Below are 20,796 nucleotides of genomic sequence, written 5' to 3'. Positions count from 1 at the left end.
TCTTGTGTCTGACCTGGCCATCTGTCTTGCAGTCTGGCTATCATCATTACTGATAGATGCAGTTACTTTCACAACCACATATTATGATATTTCCTGCTTTCTCTGTTTCGTTGACCTCCTCTCCTGTTCTCTATAGACTTTTCTCTCCAATGTCAATATTTGCTGAAATTTACTCACATGTCTACCAATATCTGTGTTCTCCACCTGGGCCAAGGTGGAAAATCTGTTCATCCAGGGAGAGTCTGTATTTGCTTCCATCAGGAATCCCAGGGACCTGGAGCCACTTTCTGTTTATTTCTCAGTTTGAGATTACCAGTTTGAGAAAGCAGCAGAATAAATTCAAGGCCAAGTCCAGGGGAGGACTAGCCTGTGATTACAGTGTCACAGGGAGACTTCCATAACACACACACACACACGTACACAGAGGCACAAGAGCCAAGTTTCCCTGTTATCTCTCCACATAGAAGGCAGCCCTCTGTGGTCCTGAATTTAAATACACAGGGAAAGAGAGAGAGATGGGGAGAGAGAGAGCACAATTTATGTGTCCCCTCCTAGCAGGCACAGCAAATACAGCTTAAGAAATGCTCCCAGGAGGGTAACACCTTAGGGCTGCTCCCCATTCTTTATTTTCAGTCCCTAACATTTTTCTCCAGTTTCTTGGAACTCAGCTATGTATCCAAAACAATGTTCTGTATTTTTTCAAAATGTTTGCATCCTCTTCAAAAAAGTTCACCTTGTCGGACAGTGTGGAATCCACCAGACCACTAGACGCCGAAAACCAGAGAACTCTAAAATAAAGATGATATTTGTGTCCCCACAGAGCTTTATGAGCTTGATGGTGGACTAGTTTCTGACCTTGGCTTGTAAAATGCAGATTCCTGGGCCCAAGATCCCCACCTGAGGAATCAGAGTCTCAGGGGCTTGAAAATTCCATTTTCAAATATGTTCCCCAAGTGATTCTGGTGTGCAACCAAGTTTGAGAGCTCAAAACTTTTAATGCTACTTAATGTCAAAGACTGGCAATGGAGTTATCATGGAACCTCCTTTTTACATTTTATCTCCTTTGGCTTCATATTTCTACCAGCCAGGATGCCCGAGTGGAAAAGGAAAATGAACCCTAGATCTGGGCCTCTCTGGTGGCGCAGGGGTTAAAAACTCAGCACTATCAAGCTATCACCAGCCACTGTGGCTTGAGTTCGATCCACAGCCAGGGAGCTGACCCACATGGTGCAGCAGACCTCTCCTGTCTCACCCACTGCTCCCCTCAGCAGTGTATTTCAGCAGATCTGCCTGTTCTGCTCCCCACTCTGTCTCTAGTGAATCCTCTCACCCCTACCCACACACCTCTGGCTTACACCCCAGTTCTTGTATGCATAAATAAATAAAATAAATATTTTTAAAAATGAATCCTAGATTTCTACCCCTCTCTCTCGGACAATGGGCCACCCAGCCATCTCCACCATTGTCACAGAAACCTCCACACTCAGCAGCAAAAGTCAGGACAACAACATGTCATTACTCCAGGCAGACTTCCTGATCTCATGTGCAAATCTTAATCTAGAAAACACTCCCCAAACAGGGTTCTTCCACAAGCCTCCCCCACATGTCAGTCCTTCATTCTCTGGAAGGAAACAGAGGGGCTGAACAAGCACCGGGTTCACCACAGGAGTTTGTGGGCGTGCTTGTATTCCTTGTCACTGTGCAAATGTATATATTTTTCTAAAAAGAACACACAGTTTTCTCCAGATTCTCAGTGTCCCAGACCCCATTATTCTATATCCCAGCACCTGGAAAGAGCACATTGTAAAATTAAGTATTGCTGGGTATTGGGTATTATTAATATACTTTCTTGCTACAAACAACATATATCTACATATATCATATATTTATATATTCCTGTTACAGAGCACCCCAAAGCATAGTCTTTAGAAGGTCTATTTTGGGGTATTACCTCAAAAATGGAGCTCCATAGTCAAATGTATTTGAGAAGTGTTATACCTTCATTCTACTTGGAGATTCATTTTACGGGCTCTGATGCAGTAACTCTGATAAGCGCACCTGTGAAATGCTTCTCAATCTTGGAACAGGTATTTACCGCACTCCCTTAGCCACATGTTTCAGAAGACAGTGGAATGCAGCCAAGCAACACCAGGCTACTTTAAAATGACCCCATGGTTCTTCTAAGCCACTGCAGTTCCTGGTGGAAGGGTTGGCGGTCCATGCTGATTCCACATGCCACGCTCTCAGCTGAGGACTCTGAATAAACCCTGCAACATCCTTTATTCACCCTGTCCCCAGATTTCTTTCCACAACTTAATATGCACCATAGCCCCAGCCAAGAGGCCTAATGTTCCAAACAGACTGGCAGGGGGTGACTTGGAAAGGAGGGAAACCCTTTAGGCTATCCCAATGTATGGCCGGAGCAACTCCGCTTGAAGAAGAGGAATACTTCCACTCTGCACACCACAGGGCAGGTGAATTATCCCCTGAGCAGACAGGGATGGCCAGGGATGCACATCAAAGAAGATGCACACAACACACAGCAAAAGAGGAAACAGCCGATTGCACCCCTTTAAAATATAATTACACAATGTTTCCTTAGAAGTCCTTATTTTAGGGCAATCTTGGCACTACTTGCACTACTGACACTTGGGGTTGAATTAGTCTCTGGTGTGGGGGACTGTTCTCTGCATTGTAGGATATTTAATAGCACCCTTGATAAAGGCCAGCAGCACATCCTCTCTCCCACTTCTAACAACCAAAAAGGTCCCCAGACATTATCAAACAACCCCTGAGGGCAACACAGCCCTCCTCAAACTCTGGGTGGAAACCAGAGTTCTATGGGAAATTTTTGCTAGGGTTATCATCCTACATTTCTTTTCCTAAAAATACCAAGAACATTCTCTGAGCAGAGTTTGATAAAGGATGTGATACAAATGTGAAAATAATCAAAAAATCTCAAGTTAGAAAAAAAGAAATTCCAACTGAGGGAGGATCCACAAAGTGCTTGACCTGTATTCCTCAAACTGTCAAGGTCACCAAGACTGTCACAGACAAGCAGAGCCCCAGAGACATGAGGATTGAATGTAATGCACCGTTCTGGACGGGATCCTGGAGCAGGAACGGGTATGAGGCTAGAAGCAAAGGAAATCTGAGTGAAGCATGGCCCTTCGTTAACACTGATACATATTGACAATGAATTGATATTGGTTCTTTATTTGTAATTAATATGTGACCGTCAAGTGAGAAGTTAATAACAGGGGAAACGTGGAACAGGGTTTATAGAAAGCATGCAAATTTTCTGTAAATCCCAAACTGATCTAAAGTAAAACTTACCAGAAAAATAGTTTTTATTTTTTTTTTTTTTGGTTTTTTTTTTTAAGATTTATTTATTTATTATTTATACAAGCACTGGGTACAGTCAGAAGCGCGGGAGGGTGAGAGAATTCACCAGAGCCTGAGCGGGGAGCAGAGCAGGCAGAAGGACCGAAGTACACTGCTGAGGGGAGCAGCGGGCGGCAGGAGAGGTCTGCGCGCCATGTGGGACCCTCTTCTGGTGGCCGGGGAGCAGCCGGGGATCGAACCGGCGCCACAGAGGCTGCGGGCAGCTTCGCAACCCAGCGCTCAACCGCTGCGCCACCAGGGAGGCCCCAGAAAAATAGTTTTTAAATGAATAAAAAGAAGAGTAGAAGATAAAAGGTAAAACAAAGAACAAAATCAACCAAGCAGGCTTCGTACTGAACAGATTGTTTGGAGGAAGGCAAGAGATCAGCTGACCCCATTATCTGCCCTGGTGTCAGAGTCCCAGGGGCCACTGTTTATCTCCTCCAAGCTGGACAGTCCTTTATCTGTTTACCAGTCTCTGAGCTAGGCAGCACACCCCCCAGCACAGACAGGTGCTGAGCACGGTGAGCCCCTCCCTCCCAGACCCATCCATCTGTGAATCACGCACTTAAGCCCACGGCTACGTGATTAATAAATGCTAGCGCAAGAACGCGAGCTGGGCACATCCACCCAGACTGCAGCTAAAGGAGGAGGGACGATGCAGACCCAGAGAGGACGAAGAAGGAAAAGTCTAATTAAAGTTCCTGTGTTCTCAGGGGTGACAGAGGGAACGTGTTGTGCTGGGGAGTAAAGCTTGGATGGGGCACCCCGAATAACTGACTCACGGACCTATGACATTTGAAAAGGCTCAGGCATTATTTAATCCAGTGGCCTCATTCTACGAGAAGCTAGACAGATTAGGTGGCCTTTTCCAAGCCACCCAAGCTAGTTAATGGTGCTGTGCTAAAAGGGAGACCTAGAGCCTAGAGCTAGCTAGCCCACCCTTACTAAGCATGACTAAGAGTGATTTAACAACTCGTAATAACAGCTACTATCTACTGAGCACCTGCTGGGCACCAAGTCCTGCTAAAAGACATTATAACCCGATACAGTTGAGAAACAGAGGTCAGAGAGGAAAGTAACTTGCCACCCAAGTCACAGAGCTAATAAATCTCCAAATCTCCCTCAAGCACTGTCATGCTGCAAAATCCACTCCTCCCCCAACCCCTGGGGATTATCGCACACCAAATCCACCCCTCTCCCCCAGATTATCACACACCCAAGCCCAAACTCTGGCCTGATGATGCTCCTTATAACCCAACACTTTAGCCTTCTCACCAGCCAGGAATGTAAAACACCTTCCACAGCTGGACTCATTCCTCCCCACATTTTATAGATGGGGAGGCTGAAGTTTGGTGGAGTCCCTGGAGTCACAGCCTGCAAGCAGCAAACCTCATCTATAAAATCAAAAGGGCAGGGCCTCCCCAGTGGCGCAGCGGTTGAGCGCTGGGTTGCGAAGCTGCCCGCAGCCTCTGCAGCGCCGGTTCAATCCCCGGCTGCTCCCCAGCCACCAGAGGATAGTCCCACATGGCGCGTAGACCTCTCCTGCCGCCCGCTGCTCCCCCCAGCAGTGTACTTCGGTCCTTCTGCCTGCTCTGCTCCCCGCTCTGGCTCTGGTGAATTCTCTCACCCTCCCATGCTTCTGACTGTACCCAGAGCTTGTATAAATAAATAAATAAATCTAAAAAAATTAAAATATTTAAAAAAATCAAAAGGGCAAAACTTTGTGTGCAGTTTCTTAAAAAACTAAAACTAAACATAAAATGACTAACCAAGTAATGGCATGACATTTGGAAAAATGGAAGCATAGGTTCCCATAAACACCTGTACATACTATACAGCAATTTTATTCGTAATTGCTCCAAACTGGGAGCAATCCAGATGTCCTTTATAACTGAACTATTAAGTGTTTCACTGTAGGTAAAAAATGGTTAAGCTGTATTATATCTATACCATGGAATACTACTCAGCAGTTTAAAAAAAAAAAACTATTGATCACACACACAGGACAAATCTCTGAACAATTACTTCTATGAGGGCCTCCCTGATGGCGCAAGGGGTTAAGACACAGCCTATGAAGTTGTCTGCAGCCTCTGCAGCATTGCATTGGAGTCCCCGGCCAGCCAAAGAGGTGACTCACATGGCGCAGGAGACCTCTCCTAATTAGCCTGCTGCTCCCCTCAGCAGTGTACTTCAGTCAATATGCCAGTTCTGTTCCCCACTCTGTCTCTGGTGAATCCTCTCACTCCCCCCCACAAACCTCTGGCCTGTACCCCAGCTCTTGCATGCATAAATAGATAGATCTTTAAAAAAATTTTAATTACTTCTGTGAATAAAGTTAATTCCCAAAGGTTACGTATTATATGATTCCATCTACACAACTTTTTCAAAAGGATACATTTGAGAAGTGGAGAACAGATATATTGGCCCAGGAACTCGTGGGAGTGGTTATAAAGACAGTGGAAAGGATCCTGTTAGTGAACTATTCTGTATTTTGACTGTGGCACTGTGATAAAACTGCACAGAACTAAGTACACATACACGAAGTACAAGGAAAACTAGGGGACTAAATAAGACCTGTAAGCTGGATCAATATCAATATAATGGTTATGATCCTGTTCTACCGCTTTGCAAAATGTTACCATTAGGAGAAACTGGGTAAAGGATAGCCCGTGTTAATTATTACAACTCCACGTATGTACATTATCTCAATTATCTCAATTTAACACACCAATTTTTTTTAAAGTCTTGTCTGTCCAAAAGTTGTGCTAGATGATCTTCTAGATTTCTTTCAACTCAATCCCCAATACTTCCTTCTACCATATAATACAATCCATCAAAAGCAGATGAAAAATTAAACTGAGCAAAAGAAAATAAATCCCATTTCCTTAGAATTCTGCATTGTGAGCCACGAGGAATTCCCTCAAAAAAGCCTCCCAATCCATGAAAAGAAGCCTCTTGCTTTCTTTCACTAAACTGATTTTGAGCCAAAAGATGGAAAATGCAATGTTCTATACAATGTTGTCTCCCACCCAATATCCTCACACTGTCTGTACATGCCACCTCCACCACCCCAAAAAATTAGTTAAAAAAAAAAAAAACAACTATTCCAACTCCTCCGTAAAAGCAGCAGCACCAGAGGATTATCACTGCCCTTTACACCAGTTCCCAAAGGGCGGGCTGCTAGTGGAAGACAGCACAGGAAATAGGGCAGTGGGTTAGGTAGGGGCTGAGACAGATCCCAGATCAAGGTGTGACCTTGGCCAGGTTCCTTAAACTTGAGCCTTCGCTTTCCCATCTATAGAATGAGGACATGACACCTCTTTGTAGCTACTTTAAGAATTCAGGGAGACAATCTACGTACCTGGTACTAGAATTTACTCTGTTCTTTTCCACCACGGCTTTCCTTATTAATAACCTGGCCATTTGGTGGTCACTGCCTGGAATCCCCTCCTCACTTAGGTTAGCAAATAAGCCAGACTCTCTGAACCTGAACCCCTCTTAATTCAAAACACAGCAAATCCCACTCCCTTAAAAAATAAAAGAAAGGTTTTCTAGATTTCTGCTATGAGTGTGACCATCCAGTATTTTTTTTTCTTTCTGGCTTATTTTGCTGAGCATGATCCCTTCCAGCGCCATCCATGTTGCTGCAAACTGCATGAGTTTATCTTTTTGATTGCTGAGTAATATTCCATGGTGTATATGGACCACATCTTCTTGATCCAGTCATCTATTTTGGGGCATTTGGGCTGTTTCCAAAGCTTAGCTATTGTAAAAATAGGGGACCAGGAAAAAGACTAATTATAATAAAGTAAAAATCAAAATCAGCAAGCCACTATAAACCGTACACGGTGGGGAGGGGGGGGATTAGGGTCAAAATAAGGGGGGGATTTGTATGGGGACTATAACCAAGATGAAAATGCATACATTGTGCAAAAATGATATAAAAAAATATTAAATAAATATTAAAAAAAAAAAAAGGTAAACCGACACTCCCACCTGCCTGGCAGCCCCGAATCCGGGGTGACCCGCCGCCTGCGGGACCCCGGGTGTTACTACCCTTATTGTCAGTCCACAGCACGCCTGGTATGTGGGGGTGCTCCGCGGGCAGAGCGATGCCCGCGAAGCCTCGGGGGAGAACCCCAAGCCCTCCCAGGCAGGCTTCTGCCTCAAATCCCCACGAAGGTGTAAACCAGCGTTCCCGCAGGAGACAGACAAGAGCTGCAAAGTTTCTAGAGGCTCATCGTCCGCGGTCCCCGGATCGCGGCGGCGCCGCGGGGGGCTGAGGCGGGTCTCGGGGGCCTGGAGGTCACGGCGCGGCCAGCTCGGCCCGGGCGCCCCCACAGCTGACAGGGCGGGAGCGCGGCGGCCGGGCCCGGGCGCAGGCCGGCCCGCGGGGCGCGGGGCGCGGGGGCGGGGGCGGGGGGCGGCGGCACTCACCCTCGGTGCTGCTCTTCGCCTGCCGGTAGCGGCCCCACAGGTAGCGCTTCATGTCCGCGGCGGCGCCGGGCGCGGTGCACAGGGGGCGCTCGGGCCCCCGCGCGGCCGCCCCCGAGCCGCCGTCCCGCAGCCGCCCCGCAGGGCCGCCGCCGCCAGCCTCGCCCCGGCCCCACGGGCGGCCGCCGCTGCCCCCGGCGTGGCCATGCTTCCCGGCTCAGCCCGGCGAGCGCGCCGCGGCCCGGGAGCTCAGCCCCGCCTGCGGGCGGCCCCTGCGTCGGAGCACGTGGCGGCGCGGCCGGCTCCTCCGGCCGCCGCGGGGGCGGGGCCTCGGCGGGGCGGGGCCTCGGTGGGGCGGGGCCTCGGCGGGGCGGGCCTGGACTGGGGCGAGGGCCAGCGCGGCCGTGGGGGCGGGACGGGGGCGGAGCCTCGGCTGGAGGCGTGGGCTTGCCCGGCCGGGGAAGCCGGGCGGGGCGGGCCGGGGACGGGCCGGGGGCGGGCCGGGGGCGGGCGGGGCCAGCATCTTGGACGCCGAGTACCGCCCGCAGCTGTCACCTCTTGACCCTGCGGCGCGCCGGCTTGGCGCTTGGTGGTGAGGCCCAGACCACACGGAATTTGATGTTCCGTCGCCGGCCTGCGCCACGAGACGGGACCCCAGGGCCGCCCGCCGAGCTGCGCATGCCGCGCCGCGCCTTCCCGACGCGCGGTGACAGTCCCCCCACGCTGGCTGCGCGGACTCTGTGCCTCTGACCCCGGCTCCAGGAGGTGACCGCTTTAACATTAGTGACCTCTGCAGTCTGGACCTCCCCTAGATCGCGGGGACGAATTGGGAGGTCCCGGATCCCCAACTTGGATCTTTCCAGCCCTGCGGGTCAGCGGGTAGCGAGGCCTGTACCCCACGCTTGGACTGCTGTATTTGAGGGGCAGCCCCACTGCACAGCCTGGATACCCAGTGCCCTCCCGAGATTTCCACCTCGCAGGGGAGGCCTTGGGGACATGGACACCAGCTTCTGCTCCTGCCCACGCTCACAGGCGCCGTGCTGGGCTGCGCCAGTCGTGTACCCCACCAGTCGTGTACACCCCTAACACGTGACGTTTCTGTGTACACTAGTCAGTCTCCGCTTCTGCAGGAGAGATTCATGCGGCCCACCCAAAACCGGGCAGAGAGTAACTGAACTACAAGGACTTAGTTCTCCAACTACTCCTTGGTACCGTTAAACAGGCTGCTGGGTGGAGTACAAGGAACCGCTCTCAAGGCTGGCACTCTGCCAGGGAAAATCTACTGCCAAGTATGAAATGGTGTGGCATGACTTAAATAACCCAAAGCACTAGTGCATGCTTAGATCACAGGCTGAAGGGATCAAGAGATATTGACTCCTTAGTGGCCCCTGGGTTAGACTAACAATAATGGTAACAGTAATAATATACTATTATTATTTATCGAAGGTTTGCTATGTGCATTAGCATGCATTCTCTGTAATCCTGAAAAGTGGTTGTCATAAATTTTCTCATTTTATAAATAATAAAACAGCCTCAGAGAAGTGAAATGACTTTCCTAAGGTAGCCAATAAGTAATCCTTAACACTTAACAGGTAATGTTTTACAAATCACTGATAAAATGAGAGGCAATAAAATGCTTAAAACAGATATGATATCAGGTCCATAGGCTTTGATAATCCAAATTTACTATATAGTTTAATTTATGCCACTTTAAATCTTTTCTTTTTCATGTTTCCTAAAAAAAAAAGAGTTTTGGGGACAGTAGTTGTGAATTTTATTTACATGGAACATTAATTCATAAAATAAAAATAGAGACACTATAGCAATGTAAAAGCAACAACTTTAAAAAACATTGCTTCAGTATATTTTTTAAATATATATTATATATATCTTCGTTTATTTTTAGATATGGAACCCTGAGATCAACATTCTTCTATCTATCACAGAAATGTGAATCTCTTAAGAAGTGTTTTTTTAAGCTAAAATCCATTATAATATTGGTGGTGGAAAGGGGGGCTAAAAATTCAGATCCCTAGACCTTCATTATCATGATTTCCAAGAGTTTTTTTTTTTTTTTCATTACTTCCAAGAGTTTTGAAAGAAAATATCTCATCAGAGTTCTAAATAAAGACAAGAAAAAGTGAAGATATTGAAGAGCCCGTGATCATTTTTATTCTTTATTAAAATCATTTGCTATCTTCAACAATTTTGTTTCCAGCTGAGATCTTCTTGGCAAAAAACACTTCTGTAAAGCCGAACTGTAGTCTGGGGTATGAAAAAGCCACTTTTCTGAGATGAGGTCAGATAGGGATTCCCAGGGATTATCTACGCTAACAGCACCCAGCAAGGGTTGCTGGTAAATTGTGGAAATTTGGCCTTTTCCACTTTCACTATTACCTAACAAAATCTTTTGTGGTAAAAGCTTTATACCATCATCCATTTTACCCAAAGATAACATCTTAGAGGAATAATTTTTCTTTTTCTTTGATGCTTCCTTTTCTGAGCCTTTCCATATTTCAACATTATTTTGCATCTTCCGTTGGGTCTTTTCCTCATCAGAAATGGAAATCATGGGTCTCAAGACTTTTTTGCCTTTTCCAGAAGTGCATTTTGATTTATCTGAAACCATGTGGGGTGATTTATCTGGAACTGCAGGAGGTGTCACGGATGTGCTTTTATCCCTGTGCAGCATGTCCACATTCATGCCCCGGATGGAGCAGATTAGAGGGGAACCCTGGGTGCTGTGATAGCTCAGCTTCAGCAAGTACTCCCACAGAGCGGCGCTGCCCCCAGGTCCCGCGGAGCAGTGCTGGCTCAGGCCTTGAGGCCAACATCTCCTGTCTCGGATGTGCTCGATTTCCCTCAGAAGACTGCAAAAGATCAAAAGTTGTCAAGAGGTCACATACAGAACATGAATAACCAGAAGCAATTTCATTTTGAGATGTAGGACAGAAACTCACTGCAGGATTCCGTGGATGGATGAATGAGCAGGTCCCAGATGGGTCGCCCTTAGATCGAGTGATCTGTACAAATAGCCCACTGCCTCCATCATGGCAGGATGGCCTGTGTCAATGATCAATAATTGACCTGCTGAATATTTGAAAATAAGAATATTACAATTTTTGAAAATTTGAAGAACTGTAATAAAATACCCCAGATTTCATGCCATTGTAAGAGTATAAAATATATTTGTAAAAAGTGGCCTTAAAGGGCCTCCCTGGTGGTGCAAAGGGTTAAGTCTCGGCACTATGAAGCTATCAGCAGCCACTGCAGCACGAGTTCCATCCACGGACAGGGAGCTGACCTACATGGCGCAGCCCCACATGGTGCAGCAGACCTCTCCTGTCTCGGCCGCTGCTCCCCTCAGCAGTGTATTTCATTCAATTCGCCTGTTCTGTTACCCACCCTGTCTCTGGTGAATACTCTCAACCCTCCTCCCTGCATCTCTGGCCTGCACCCCAGCTCTTGTATGCAAAAAATAAATCTTTTTTTAAAAAGTGACACCTATTGCAGTATTCCTGCCCAAAACATTTAACCTGAATTTAATTGTAAAGAAACACTCAAATACAAACTGAAGGACATTGAGGCAGGAAAGGTAGAGCAAACCTGAACTACACTCTTTGAAGTGTCAGTCATGAAAGACAAAACAATGCTGTGGACGGAAGTAATGCAAGATCTTTAATATTATCCTGGATCAAAAGGCAAACAGTTGTCAAGATTATTACCAGGACACTTGGGGACACCCGAAGTTAAACTGTGCATTAGATAATCATCTTCTGCAGTTGTTAAATATTCTAGGTTTGATCATAATATTCTGGCTCTGTAGCAAAATGTCTACAGAAAACACATTACTTAAGTACTTAAAGACAAAAGTATCACATCCGCAACCTTCCAACAGTTTGGAAAAAAACAGTGTATGTCTATGTCTGTACATGTGTATAAAAAGAGGAACAAAATGAGGCAAAAATGTTAGCAACTGATGAGCATAGGTAAAGCTATACAGGTGTTCATACAGGTGTCACGCAGTAATTTAATACAACACTCTAATATGTGTTAGAGTAAAAAAAAGTATATTTTACAATGTACTTAAAAATAATTTGCAAGTACGCATTCATTTTACGCATTTTCAAGGGGCTGAATTTATATCATTTGTTATCAACAGGTTAGGCCAGGGTATGGAGGGAGATCTGAGTCTGTGATAGACTGCTGGGTATGTACAGGCTAAAACACTGACCTATGACATCACCAGTGCCTGTATTAGCACTAATAATAACAGTAAATTCAAGTAAATAATTACCATCTGTCAGGAAGACCTGTATAATCCTGAAAGACAAAAACTATCATCACTTATATTTTTTCATTTATTCTTTTAACAACACATACATCCACTTGTTCAAAAATGAAAATGTATAGAGATATAAAGTGCAAAGTGCCTCTCTCATCTCCATCCCATTCATGTTCTCCCAAAACATGTCCTCGAAGACAATTTTTAGTGTGTGTTCACTGTCATTTAAAGATGACAAACTGAAAGAGGTTAAGTTACTTGCTCCAGTTTGTGGTGGGACTATCTGGGCTGGGCTCATCCCAGGCCCATGGCTAGACCCCTGTCCCAGGCTGCCTAGATTGGCCACTATCAACGAGGCTTCTGTCTGCAGAGTTGAGTTCTCTGTAGCTCTGCTTCATGTTCATAGCCCAGGTCTCATATTGCCAGCAGCTGCTTCTGGAAATCTGAGAGTTTCAGCTGTTAGCAATCTGTGGCTACTTTTCTTCTTTCTGAATTATTTTTATGACTCCCTATGATCCCAGTCTGGCTCAGCAGAATACACCTTGTGAATTACCATGCTCAGCACGGCCATGCTGCACTGGCCTCAACTGGCCTTCAAAGGTAAAGTGAGGGAGGATAGAACCAGAATTCCCATGTGGTGGCTGAGCAAGGATTCATTCTTGGAGATCTTCTGCACACCAATAAGCAGAGCCCATAGTTCTTCATTTTGCCCAAGCCCCTTTAAGAGACTCGGGGCTTGCTACAAGATTGAGATTGTCTGAGGGACCAGCATCTGGTGCCCTTGACGCACACTATCTCAGGTCTATGGTCCCGGTCTCCCTTTTGATCACCACCTTGACTCCTGGGCCCCTTTATCTGCTTGACCTGTTCTGGACCTGGAATGATAGCTTTGGCCTCAGAACTTTCTTGACCACACTGATTATTCTTTCTGGCAGCAAGTATAGTAGCTCGCTTGCATCCTTGCCTTGGGTCCAACCCCAATCCACCCCATCTTCCTCAGGGTACCAGCTGGACAGCCATCTAGCCTGGCCAGTCCTCCTGACCCAAGGGAAGGCAGAATAAGAGATTCATTTAAATAAGAGAGAAGTCACTAAACGTCCTCCCACTTCATAACTTCATTCTGGATGGGGAGGGCACCTGACATTTAGTTGCACTGGCTGTAGTGCACACATTGTATCCCATTCAGTCCTCAGCCCTCTAGACATTAGTGTCCCTTTTTTGGCCAGTAAGAAAATTGTGACTCAGAGAGGTTATGTCCCTAAGCCCAGAAAATAGCAGCAGTGGGATTCAAATCCAGTTCTCTAGCATCTAAAGGCCAGAATTCTAGAAATGGGACTAAAGAACACTGTTCTCCCCATAGCATTTGTTCTTTAGGAGATTTTCCATAGAAGGACAGCTAGGAAGAAACCATCTAAAAAGTTAGCCTTTCCATTTTGCACTCCTGGACAGAACCACACATACCTAATTTCCATCAGGGTATAAAAAGGGGTTGGGAGGAGGGGAAAGGTCCACTGGTCCCTTGCAAGTCTGTTTTCAGATTTTTTTTTTTTTTTAAGATTTATTTATTTATACAAGCCCTGGGTACAGTCAGAAGCGCGGGAGGGTGAGAGAATTCACCAGAGCCAGAGCGGAGAGCAAAACAGGCAAGACTGACGAAATACACTGCTGAGGGGAGCAGCGGGCACGGCAGGAGAGGTCTGTGCACCATGTGGGACCCTTGCCGGAGGCCGGGGATCGAACCGGTGCTGCAGAGGCTGCGGGCAGCTTTGCAGCCCAGCGCTCAACCTCTGCACCACCAGGGGAGGCCCTCAGATGTTTATAATGATTAAGTTTTCTTCCTTTTTTAGTGATTAACATTAAAAATAAAGTGGTATATTTATTATTACCTCTACAAAGAGAAAGCAAGTTATTTTATTCAACACAGTCTCTGTACAATTTTTTTAAATCTTTATTCTACTGAAATTTAAGCTTGTTCCTCTTGTCTCATATAATATTTGCTGTCAGCTAGCAGGTGGCTTTTTGCACTGCCAGTCCTGTGTTTATTCCCTCTCTAGCCCACAGCTGCAATTCAGTGGCTGTCACCAGGTAAGGAGAAAAAATTGCAAGTATTGGGAGACATGCTCAGGAAGTTCCATTTACTGAGCCTGGACTCTGTGGTCACTGTCCAACTTCCCCCGCAGCCCTACTGGGATCACCTGGGGTTAAGAAGCACAGACAAGGACAGCCTCGCCTCTGGCCAGAAGAAAGGTTACAAATGTGCAATGAGGAAGGAGGATTATGTAATATCTGAAGGTTCTTTGTTGAAAGTTTCTTTTTGTTTGCTAAGTATGCTATGTCTAAAGTTTCTTCGTCAGAAGTCCTCTGCTTTGAGAAATTAAGTTTGCTCATTCTTTCAACAAAGGTGTGTCTAGTCTATAAACAGGTTAGGGAGGGAAAAAGCAATCACTGTCCCAAATAAAGTAAAAGGTTGCGATTGGATGTTTCCTTCAACTTCTATCCTTCAACAATAAATGAGGGCCCTTCCGTCCACCCACCCACCCTTTCATTAAGACTAGCTAGTCTGGGCCTCCCTGGTGGTGCAAGGGGTTAAGTCTCAGCACTATCAAGCTATCACCTGCCACTGCAGCATGAGTCCCAGCCAAGGAGCTAACCCACGTGGCGCAACAGACCTCTCCTATCTCACCTGCTGCTCCCCTCAGCAATGTATTTCAGTAGATCAGCCTGCTCTGCTCCCCACTCTGTCTCTGGGGAATCCTCTCATCCCCTGCACCTCTGGCATATACCCCAGTTCTTGTACACATAAAGAAAAATAAATCTTTAAAAAAAAAAAAAAAAGACTAGCTAGTCTACTATTCTAAGACTGGCTAGTCAGCTCAAAGGTACCAGCCAAAGGCTAGCAGCAACCTCTGTCATCCACCCCTGCCCTGCACAGCCAGCACCCACTCAAAGGACCCGGCCTATGTAGATCCCCACTGTTGGGTAAAGGGAACACATTCTTTGTCCTTGCTTACACAGCTTCTGACCTACCACTTCACCCCAAATTGAAGGTTGCTCATACACACCAGTCTGTTCTCAGTCTGGTAGTTGGTTCTCAGCCCTCTTTTTTCTCAGCTTCCGTGATTTACTGAGCCTCACCCTATCTCTAGAGCCACTTCTCACCTTGGCTACAATTCTTTCCTCTGTCCCTCCAGAGGCTCCCTCTCCTGTCATTCCTTGTCATATTCTTCTTGGCTCTTCCACGCATTCAACAAGGTTGGGTCACAGAGTGAATGCCAAGGACTCCCAAATGTTTTTCTCCAGCTCAGACTTACAGCTTCCAAGTACCACCTACGTATTCGACTGCCTACTGAGCAGCTCCACTTGGATGAGAAATTTCAACTCTACATGCCCCGAATGAGCTTGTCGCAGCTCCCACCCCAGCCCTCAGCCTGTGCTTCCTATTTTGGAAGAGCAACAGCATCACCCCCTGTGGTACCAGCCTGTGGCCCAGTCATCACCCAGGGTGCTTCCTTTCCTGCCCCCCCAAATCCACTCAGGTCTGAGCCCTACCAGATTCAACTACCAAATCTCAAATCCAACCCTTTCCATCTCCACTGTCCCTGCCTCAGCTTACACAGGAGATTCCCCAGCGTCCTCAGCCCAGTCCCTGCCCCTGCCACAAGAGTGTTACTACCTGACCCCTGGGGACACTAAATACCTGCGAAGAGTTCAAAATAGCTCTCCCCAAGATCTATTTGGCATATGGATTATTTCAAGCTGAAATCAATTAAGGTCCTGCAGGCTCAAAAAAAAAAAAAAAAATTTACAATTCCCTTAACTACATGAGTGAAAATTGGGGGTATTACTCAGAATCCCAGTCATTACCAAAAATAACCTTTCTAACTGAATAACCAACCTATATGGCAGGGCAAACACCTAATTACCAAACATCTGCTCTTCTTTTCAGCTTCTGAATGCCCTTCCTTCCCCCTTGAAACCCTAGCCCCTATCCCTTCCCTTAGCTCAGGATGACATGTATTCAAATACTCCCTTTACTTTTCTGTCCTTGGACTTCTCATGTCTACGTGGGCTCCTTGTGCACAAGAAATTAAAGTGTTTTTCTCCTATGTGCCTGTCTGATATTAATTTGATTATTTTACTGTGTCAAGAAGAACCGAGAGGGGGGAAGGAAAATGCCCTTGTATCTAATAGGTTCCTCTCTACTGTGCTGGCAGCTTCTGCTCCTAACAGCAGGCTTCTGGCATGATTAAGAGTCCACTGGGTTTGTTAGTCTAATTTGGGTGATCTGATAAAGTATAGGACAAACTAATAAGATCTGAGCATGAAATGAAAGGATGTTGTTTTCTATCAAAAAATAAGCTGAATGGGGCCTCCCCTGGTGGCACAGTGGTTGAGCGCTGGGCTGCGAGGCTGCCCGCAGCCTCTACAGCACATGTTCGTTCCGGGCCGCCGGCGAGGGTCCCACAAAAAAAAAAAAAAAATTTAAAAAAAAAATAAATAAGCTGAACACTTTAGAATTCTTATAAATTATGAGTAGGCAAGAAAACCATAAAAAATTGAAGGCGGGGAAATACAGCAATCTAGAAAGTTCCTATATACTGACTACATCAGAATTGTCTAAGTTCTCACCCTAAGAAACCAAAACTAGAAATTGTGGATGAGGCATTTTAAGAAAGGGGACATCTAATTCCGAACAGAGAAAGTGGTATTTTTAAAAAAGGACCTAGGTGATAAATTTTGAAGTATGGGGAAAGGATGACATATTTAAGTTAAAATTATGTTTAAGTTAAAATTAAAATACAAAGTTTGTCTGTCTCACTTACCTGACTTCTGGGATTAAAGAGCCTGCTGCTACAGAAAGGAGAGCTCTGGCTGTGCCAGGCATCTTCAGTCAACACTGGAGACAAGGACTGACTCACCCTGCTAAAAGTCACCCACTAGCGCCTTTGTTTAATTTCTTCCTTCTAAATGTGAACGAGATGGCTGGCATTTCTTTTTTAAAAGAATCCCAGGGAGAAGCAAGAAACACAATGTTCATCTACCATACTTCATCCAAAATAAACAATTCAGTGCAGAACACTCAGCTTGATATAATGGAATATGAAAAGTCACATTTCTGGTTTCTTTCTCCCACTGAAATGGTTTCTTAATGGGCAGATTGAAAACACTCAACCAAAAAAGGAGCATAAGATCCCTGTGTCAGAGGTAACTTGGAACATCGATCACCAAAAAAAAAAAAAAAAAAAAAAAAGCCTTTTTTCATAGAATTAGTATTCAAATATCTAGAATTAACAGTTTTATTAGAGTAAGGTTTGTTGTTCTTGAAACTGGATTAAAGTTGAGAGGAGATGAGCTTTGAAGGCTATATTATAAAGAAAGAGATTTTACTTTTTAGTAAGTGCCTCATGAAATTGTGATGAGGAGAAGAAACAAAATTTAGAATGTATTTGTCTTGGGCATATCCATTGTGTTAACATATCTCACTCTAATCTCATGCATAAAAATATTGTGAGTATAATTAAGTCTGAAATATTGCTGAACTCCATGATGTTCATGCCCTCGCTCATACAGAGGATGCTGTATTTACATGTTGATCAAATGTAATAATAAAAGTCAGAGAGGAGAGGAAACTTCCCCCTCACCCCCTTTAGGTTCTTCTTAGGCTGGTCAAGCAATCAAATTATATCAGATAGATTAGTAGGAGAAAAACCAAATTTAGTTACATAACTATGGATGGTATACCTGGTTGGGGATTCTCTAACGCCAATGGGGCAAAATGAGGATATGTGTGTGTGTATATTTATAAATACATATGTGTATATATATATATAAATACATATATATGTAAGAGTTATACATAGGTAAGAGTTTTTTCTCTCTACATAAGACATATATAATTACATATATATAAATACATACAATGTATATATATTTACATATATATATATCGTATATAAATACATACCCTGAGCTAATGGATGGAATAGGGGCTTGGACTCTCAGGACAAAGGAGGAGGACTCATAATGAAGACCACATGCTCCTTAGTTAGATGTTTGCCTGCCACACAGATAGGTTTCTTTGATAGAAAACTATTTAAACCTGTTTGGATAAAAATCCTAATTCTGGGTGACAGCCCCAACTTTCATTCTTCTCAGTAGTTAAGGGAGTGGGAAAAGTTTCTTATGAGCCTTCGAGGCCTCACTTGATCTCAGCTCTAAATAATCCACATGCCACAGTGACACATTTTGGGAAGGCCTGTTCTGAACAGGGAACTCTCCTTCAAGACTAAGGACTATGCTAAGTCTTTCAAGCCAGCAGTTACCATACTTAATTCTATAATCTAAACTGAAATCTGAAAAGTCAACTAAAGATGACTGTTTTCAATAGTTAAAACTACAATGTGAATTGTTTCTTCAAATGTGTTTAGACTGGAGCAGAGCCATTGTTTCTGTGGGGTGCTCAGGTGAACTGTGTAAGCACCCAGCAAGAACTGGTTCACCCACTCCTCACCTGCAACCCCTCCTCTGTGGACAGAGCACCCATGTACAGCCAGGACTCGGTAGTGCTGTGAGAACACAAAGAAAAGATGGCAAGGCTCTTGTTCCTGGGATTTCATAATCCCTGAGAGGCCAACACACTCACACTAGAAAGAAATAGAAAGTAAAATGTCCAAAAAGGGGGCCTCCCCTGGTGGTGCAGCGGTTAAGCGCTGGGCTGCAAAGCTGCCCGCAGCCTCTTTAGTGCCAGCTCAATCCCCGGCCCCTGGCAAGAGTCCCACATGGCACACAGACCTTTCCTGCCGTGCCCGCTGCTCCCCTCAGCAGTGTATTTCATCGGTCTGCCTGTTCTGTTCCCTGCTCTGGCTCTGGTGAATTCTCTCACCCTCCCGCGCTTCTGACTGTACCCAGTCCTTGTATTAAAAAAAAAAAGTCAAAAAAGGGTCCTTCAAGGGCCTCCCTGGCGGTGCAAGGGGTTAAGTCTCAGCACATGAAGCTATTGCAGCCACTGCAGCATGAGTTCAATTCCCAACCAGCGCGCTAACTCAATTGGCACAGAAGACCTCTCCTGTCTCGCCTCCTGCTCCCCTTAGCAGTGTATTTCAGTAAACTGGCTGTTCTGCTCCCCACTCTGTCTCTGGTGAATCCTCTCACCCAGCCCCCCACACTGCACCTATACCCCAGTCTTTGTATGCCAATACCTCAGTCCTTGTATGCATAAATAAATAAAATAAATCATTTTTTTAAAAGAGTCCTTCGAGCCCCTTTGTGACTGTGGATTCACAGTATTATTTGAGCATATTTTTTTTGAACCTCTTGTGATGACCACAGTAGAGGAATCAAAGACTGTAGGTTCCTAACACTCCCTCTGCCTTGAGAAAACCATACACTGTCCTCAGTGCAAAAATACATAGCACAGATTTGAGAGAAGACTGTTTTGATGACTAATGGGACACTTGGTAATACTTTTATTACAGAGGGTCTAAGACTTCCTTAAAATGACTAATGGTGGGGAGTCCCAGGTATATATGGCTCTGGCTTATTTTTTTCTTATTTCATGTAGTCAACTCAGTCACATTTCCAGTTAGACAGAAATTTTCCATTTAAAGGTAGGTAAAAGGTCAAGATAGGCCACCCCAAAATATGCCATATTGAAATAAGAATTCTTTAGAGCTGCTATTATCAGTTCCTGAAAATCCCTGATGTGACTAAAAGCAGCGCTTCCCCGAAGCACTCAAGTGTCAGAAATGGAACAGCTGAAATCTTTTCTTCCTAGAGACTAGCAGCCAGCAACCCAGACAGACACTGTCATGAACTACACATTGTCTGTTCTCTTAAGAGCCCATTTATCTTTCAAAACAAGGGACTTCCTTCGCTGTAAGTGCCCTGTCTCCCCCTCGCAACTCCCTGCTAAGTTAGTACACAGACTCCAAGTTCTAACTACCTCTTAGAGTTACTCATCACGGGAGTGCCTGCTCTCCGTGTGGCGTGACGCCCAGGCTCACAAACTGCTGTTGGCTTTTCTCTTTCTATTTTCTCAATCTACTTTCATAGGGTCCCAGTGGAAAAACCTAGGAGGGGAGAAGAAATAATTTTTTTCATCCCCTACAGTTTTGGTGACAAGGATGGAATTTTATTATCTGGGACCCTGCGTGGCCTGACAGCTGCTGGTAAGAGATCCTGGACTCTGACAAAAGTCACAGGAGACAAAACTTCTGAACAAAATTGGCCTCCTACATTTCTATCTACAAGTTCCAATAGCATGTGGATGGCAAAAGAGTTTTTATCTTTTTAGTTTTATTTTCAGGCCCAGTCAAACCCTAAGAGGATCAAAGAAAAGTTTTTCCTCTCTACATAAGACAAGTAAAAATATTTCTTAAATTAAAGGACAACTGATTCCAAGGTCCCTCCCCACACCCTCCTCTTTGAGTACTAAAGATGCCTGTGGGCCCTCCCCATCACAGATGCAAACAAAAGCACAAGAAACTCATATCAACTCATATCAAGTAACCATGACCACATTCCCATGAGCCCAGTAGGCCTTTGTTAAGCAACTCAACCTCAATCAACATCAGGAAGTAAAGGGCATAGAATTGTGGTAAGAAAGGTCTCCTTACACAAACATACTTCGGATTTTTGGTAACATTTGTACATTTTATAGTATTTTTATGTAATCACAACCACACTGGAAA

General features: G+C 45.2%; 2 protein-coding genes across 7 annotated transcripts in view; both read right to left on the bottom strand.

Moving 5' to 3' along the window:
• NT5DC3 (5'-nucleotidase domain containing 3) overlaps positions 1 to 8,028 on the bottom strand; it is a 48,569-nt gene extending 40,541 nt beyond the window's left edge. The window contains 2 exon segments of the mRNA XM_037513756.2: positions 7,825 to 7,917; positions 7,920 to 8,028. Of these exon segments, the coding sequence (XP_037369653.2) occupies positions 7,825 to 7,917; positions 7,920 to 8,028 (202 nt within the window).
• A 1,956-nt stretch (positions 8,029 to 9,984) lies between these two features.
• LOC119247363 (putative tetratricopeptide repeat protein 41) overlaps positions 9,985 to 20,796 on the bottom strand; it is a 54,775-nt gene continuing 43,963 nt past the window's right edge. For all 6 annotated transcript variants that reach the window (XM_037513747.2, XM_037513745.2, XM_037513744.2 and 3 more), the window contains 2 exons: positions 10,782 to 10,911; positions 9,985 to 10,691 (listed from right to left, as the gene is read on the bottom strand). In XM_037513747.2, the coding sequence (XP_037369644.1) occupies positions 9,992 to 10,691; positions 10,782 to 10,911 (830 nt within the window). In that variant the 3' untranslated portion in view covers positions 9,985 to 9,991. The remainder of the gene's footprint in view (positions 10,692 to 10,781; positions 10,912 to 20,796) is intronic.

The sequence above is a fragment of the Talpa occidentalis genome, unplaced genomic scaffold, assembly GCF_014898055.3.
Source record: "Talpa occidentalis isolate TD23 unplaced genomic scaffold, MPIMG_talOcc4v2.1 talOcc4.16, whole genome shotgun sequence".
Lineage (NCBI taxonomy): Eukaryota > Metazoa > Chordata > Mammalia > Eulipotyphla > Talpidae > Talpa > Talpa occidentalis.
Note: the sequence above shows the minus strand (reverse complement) of the source record. Positions and strands in the feature narration are given on the sequence as shown.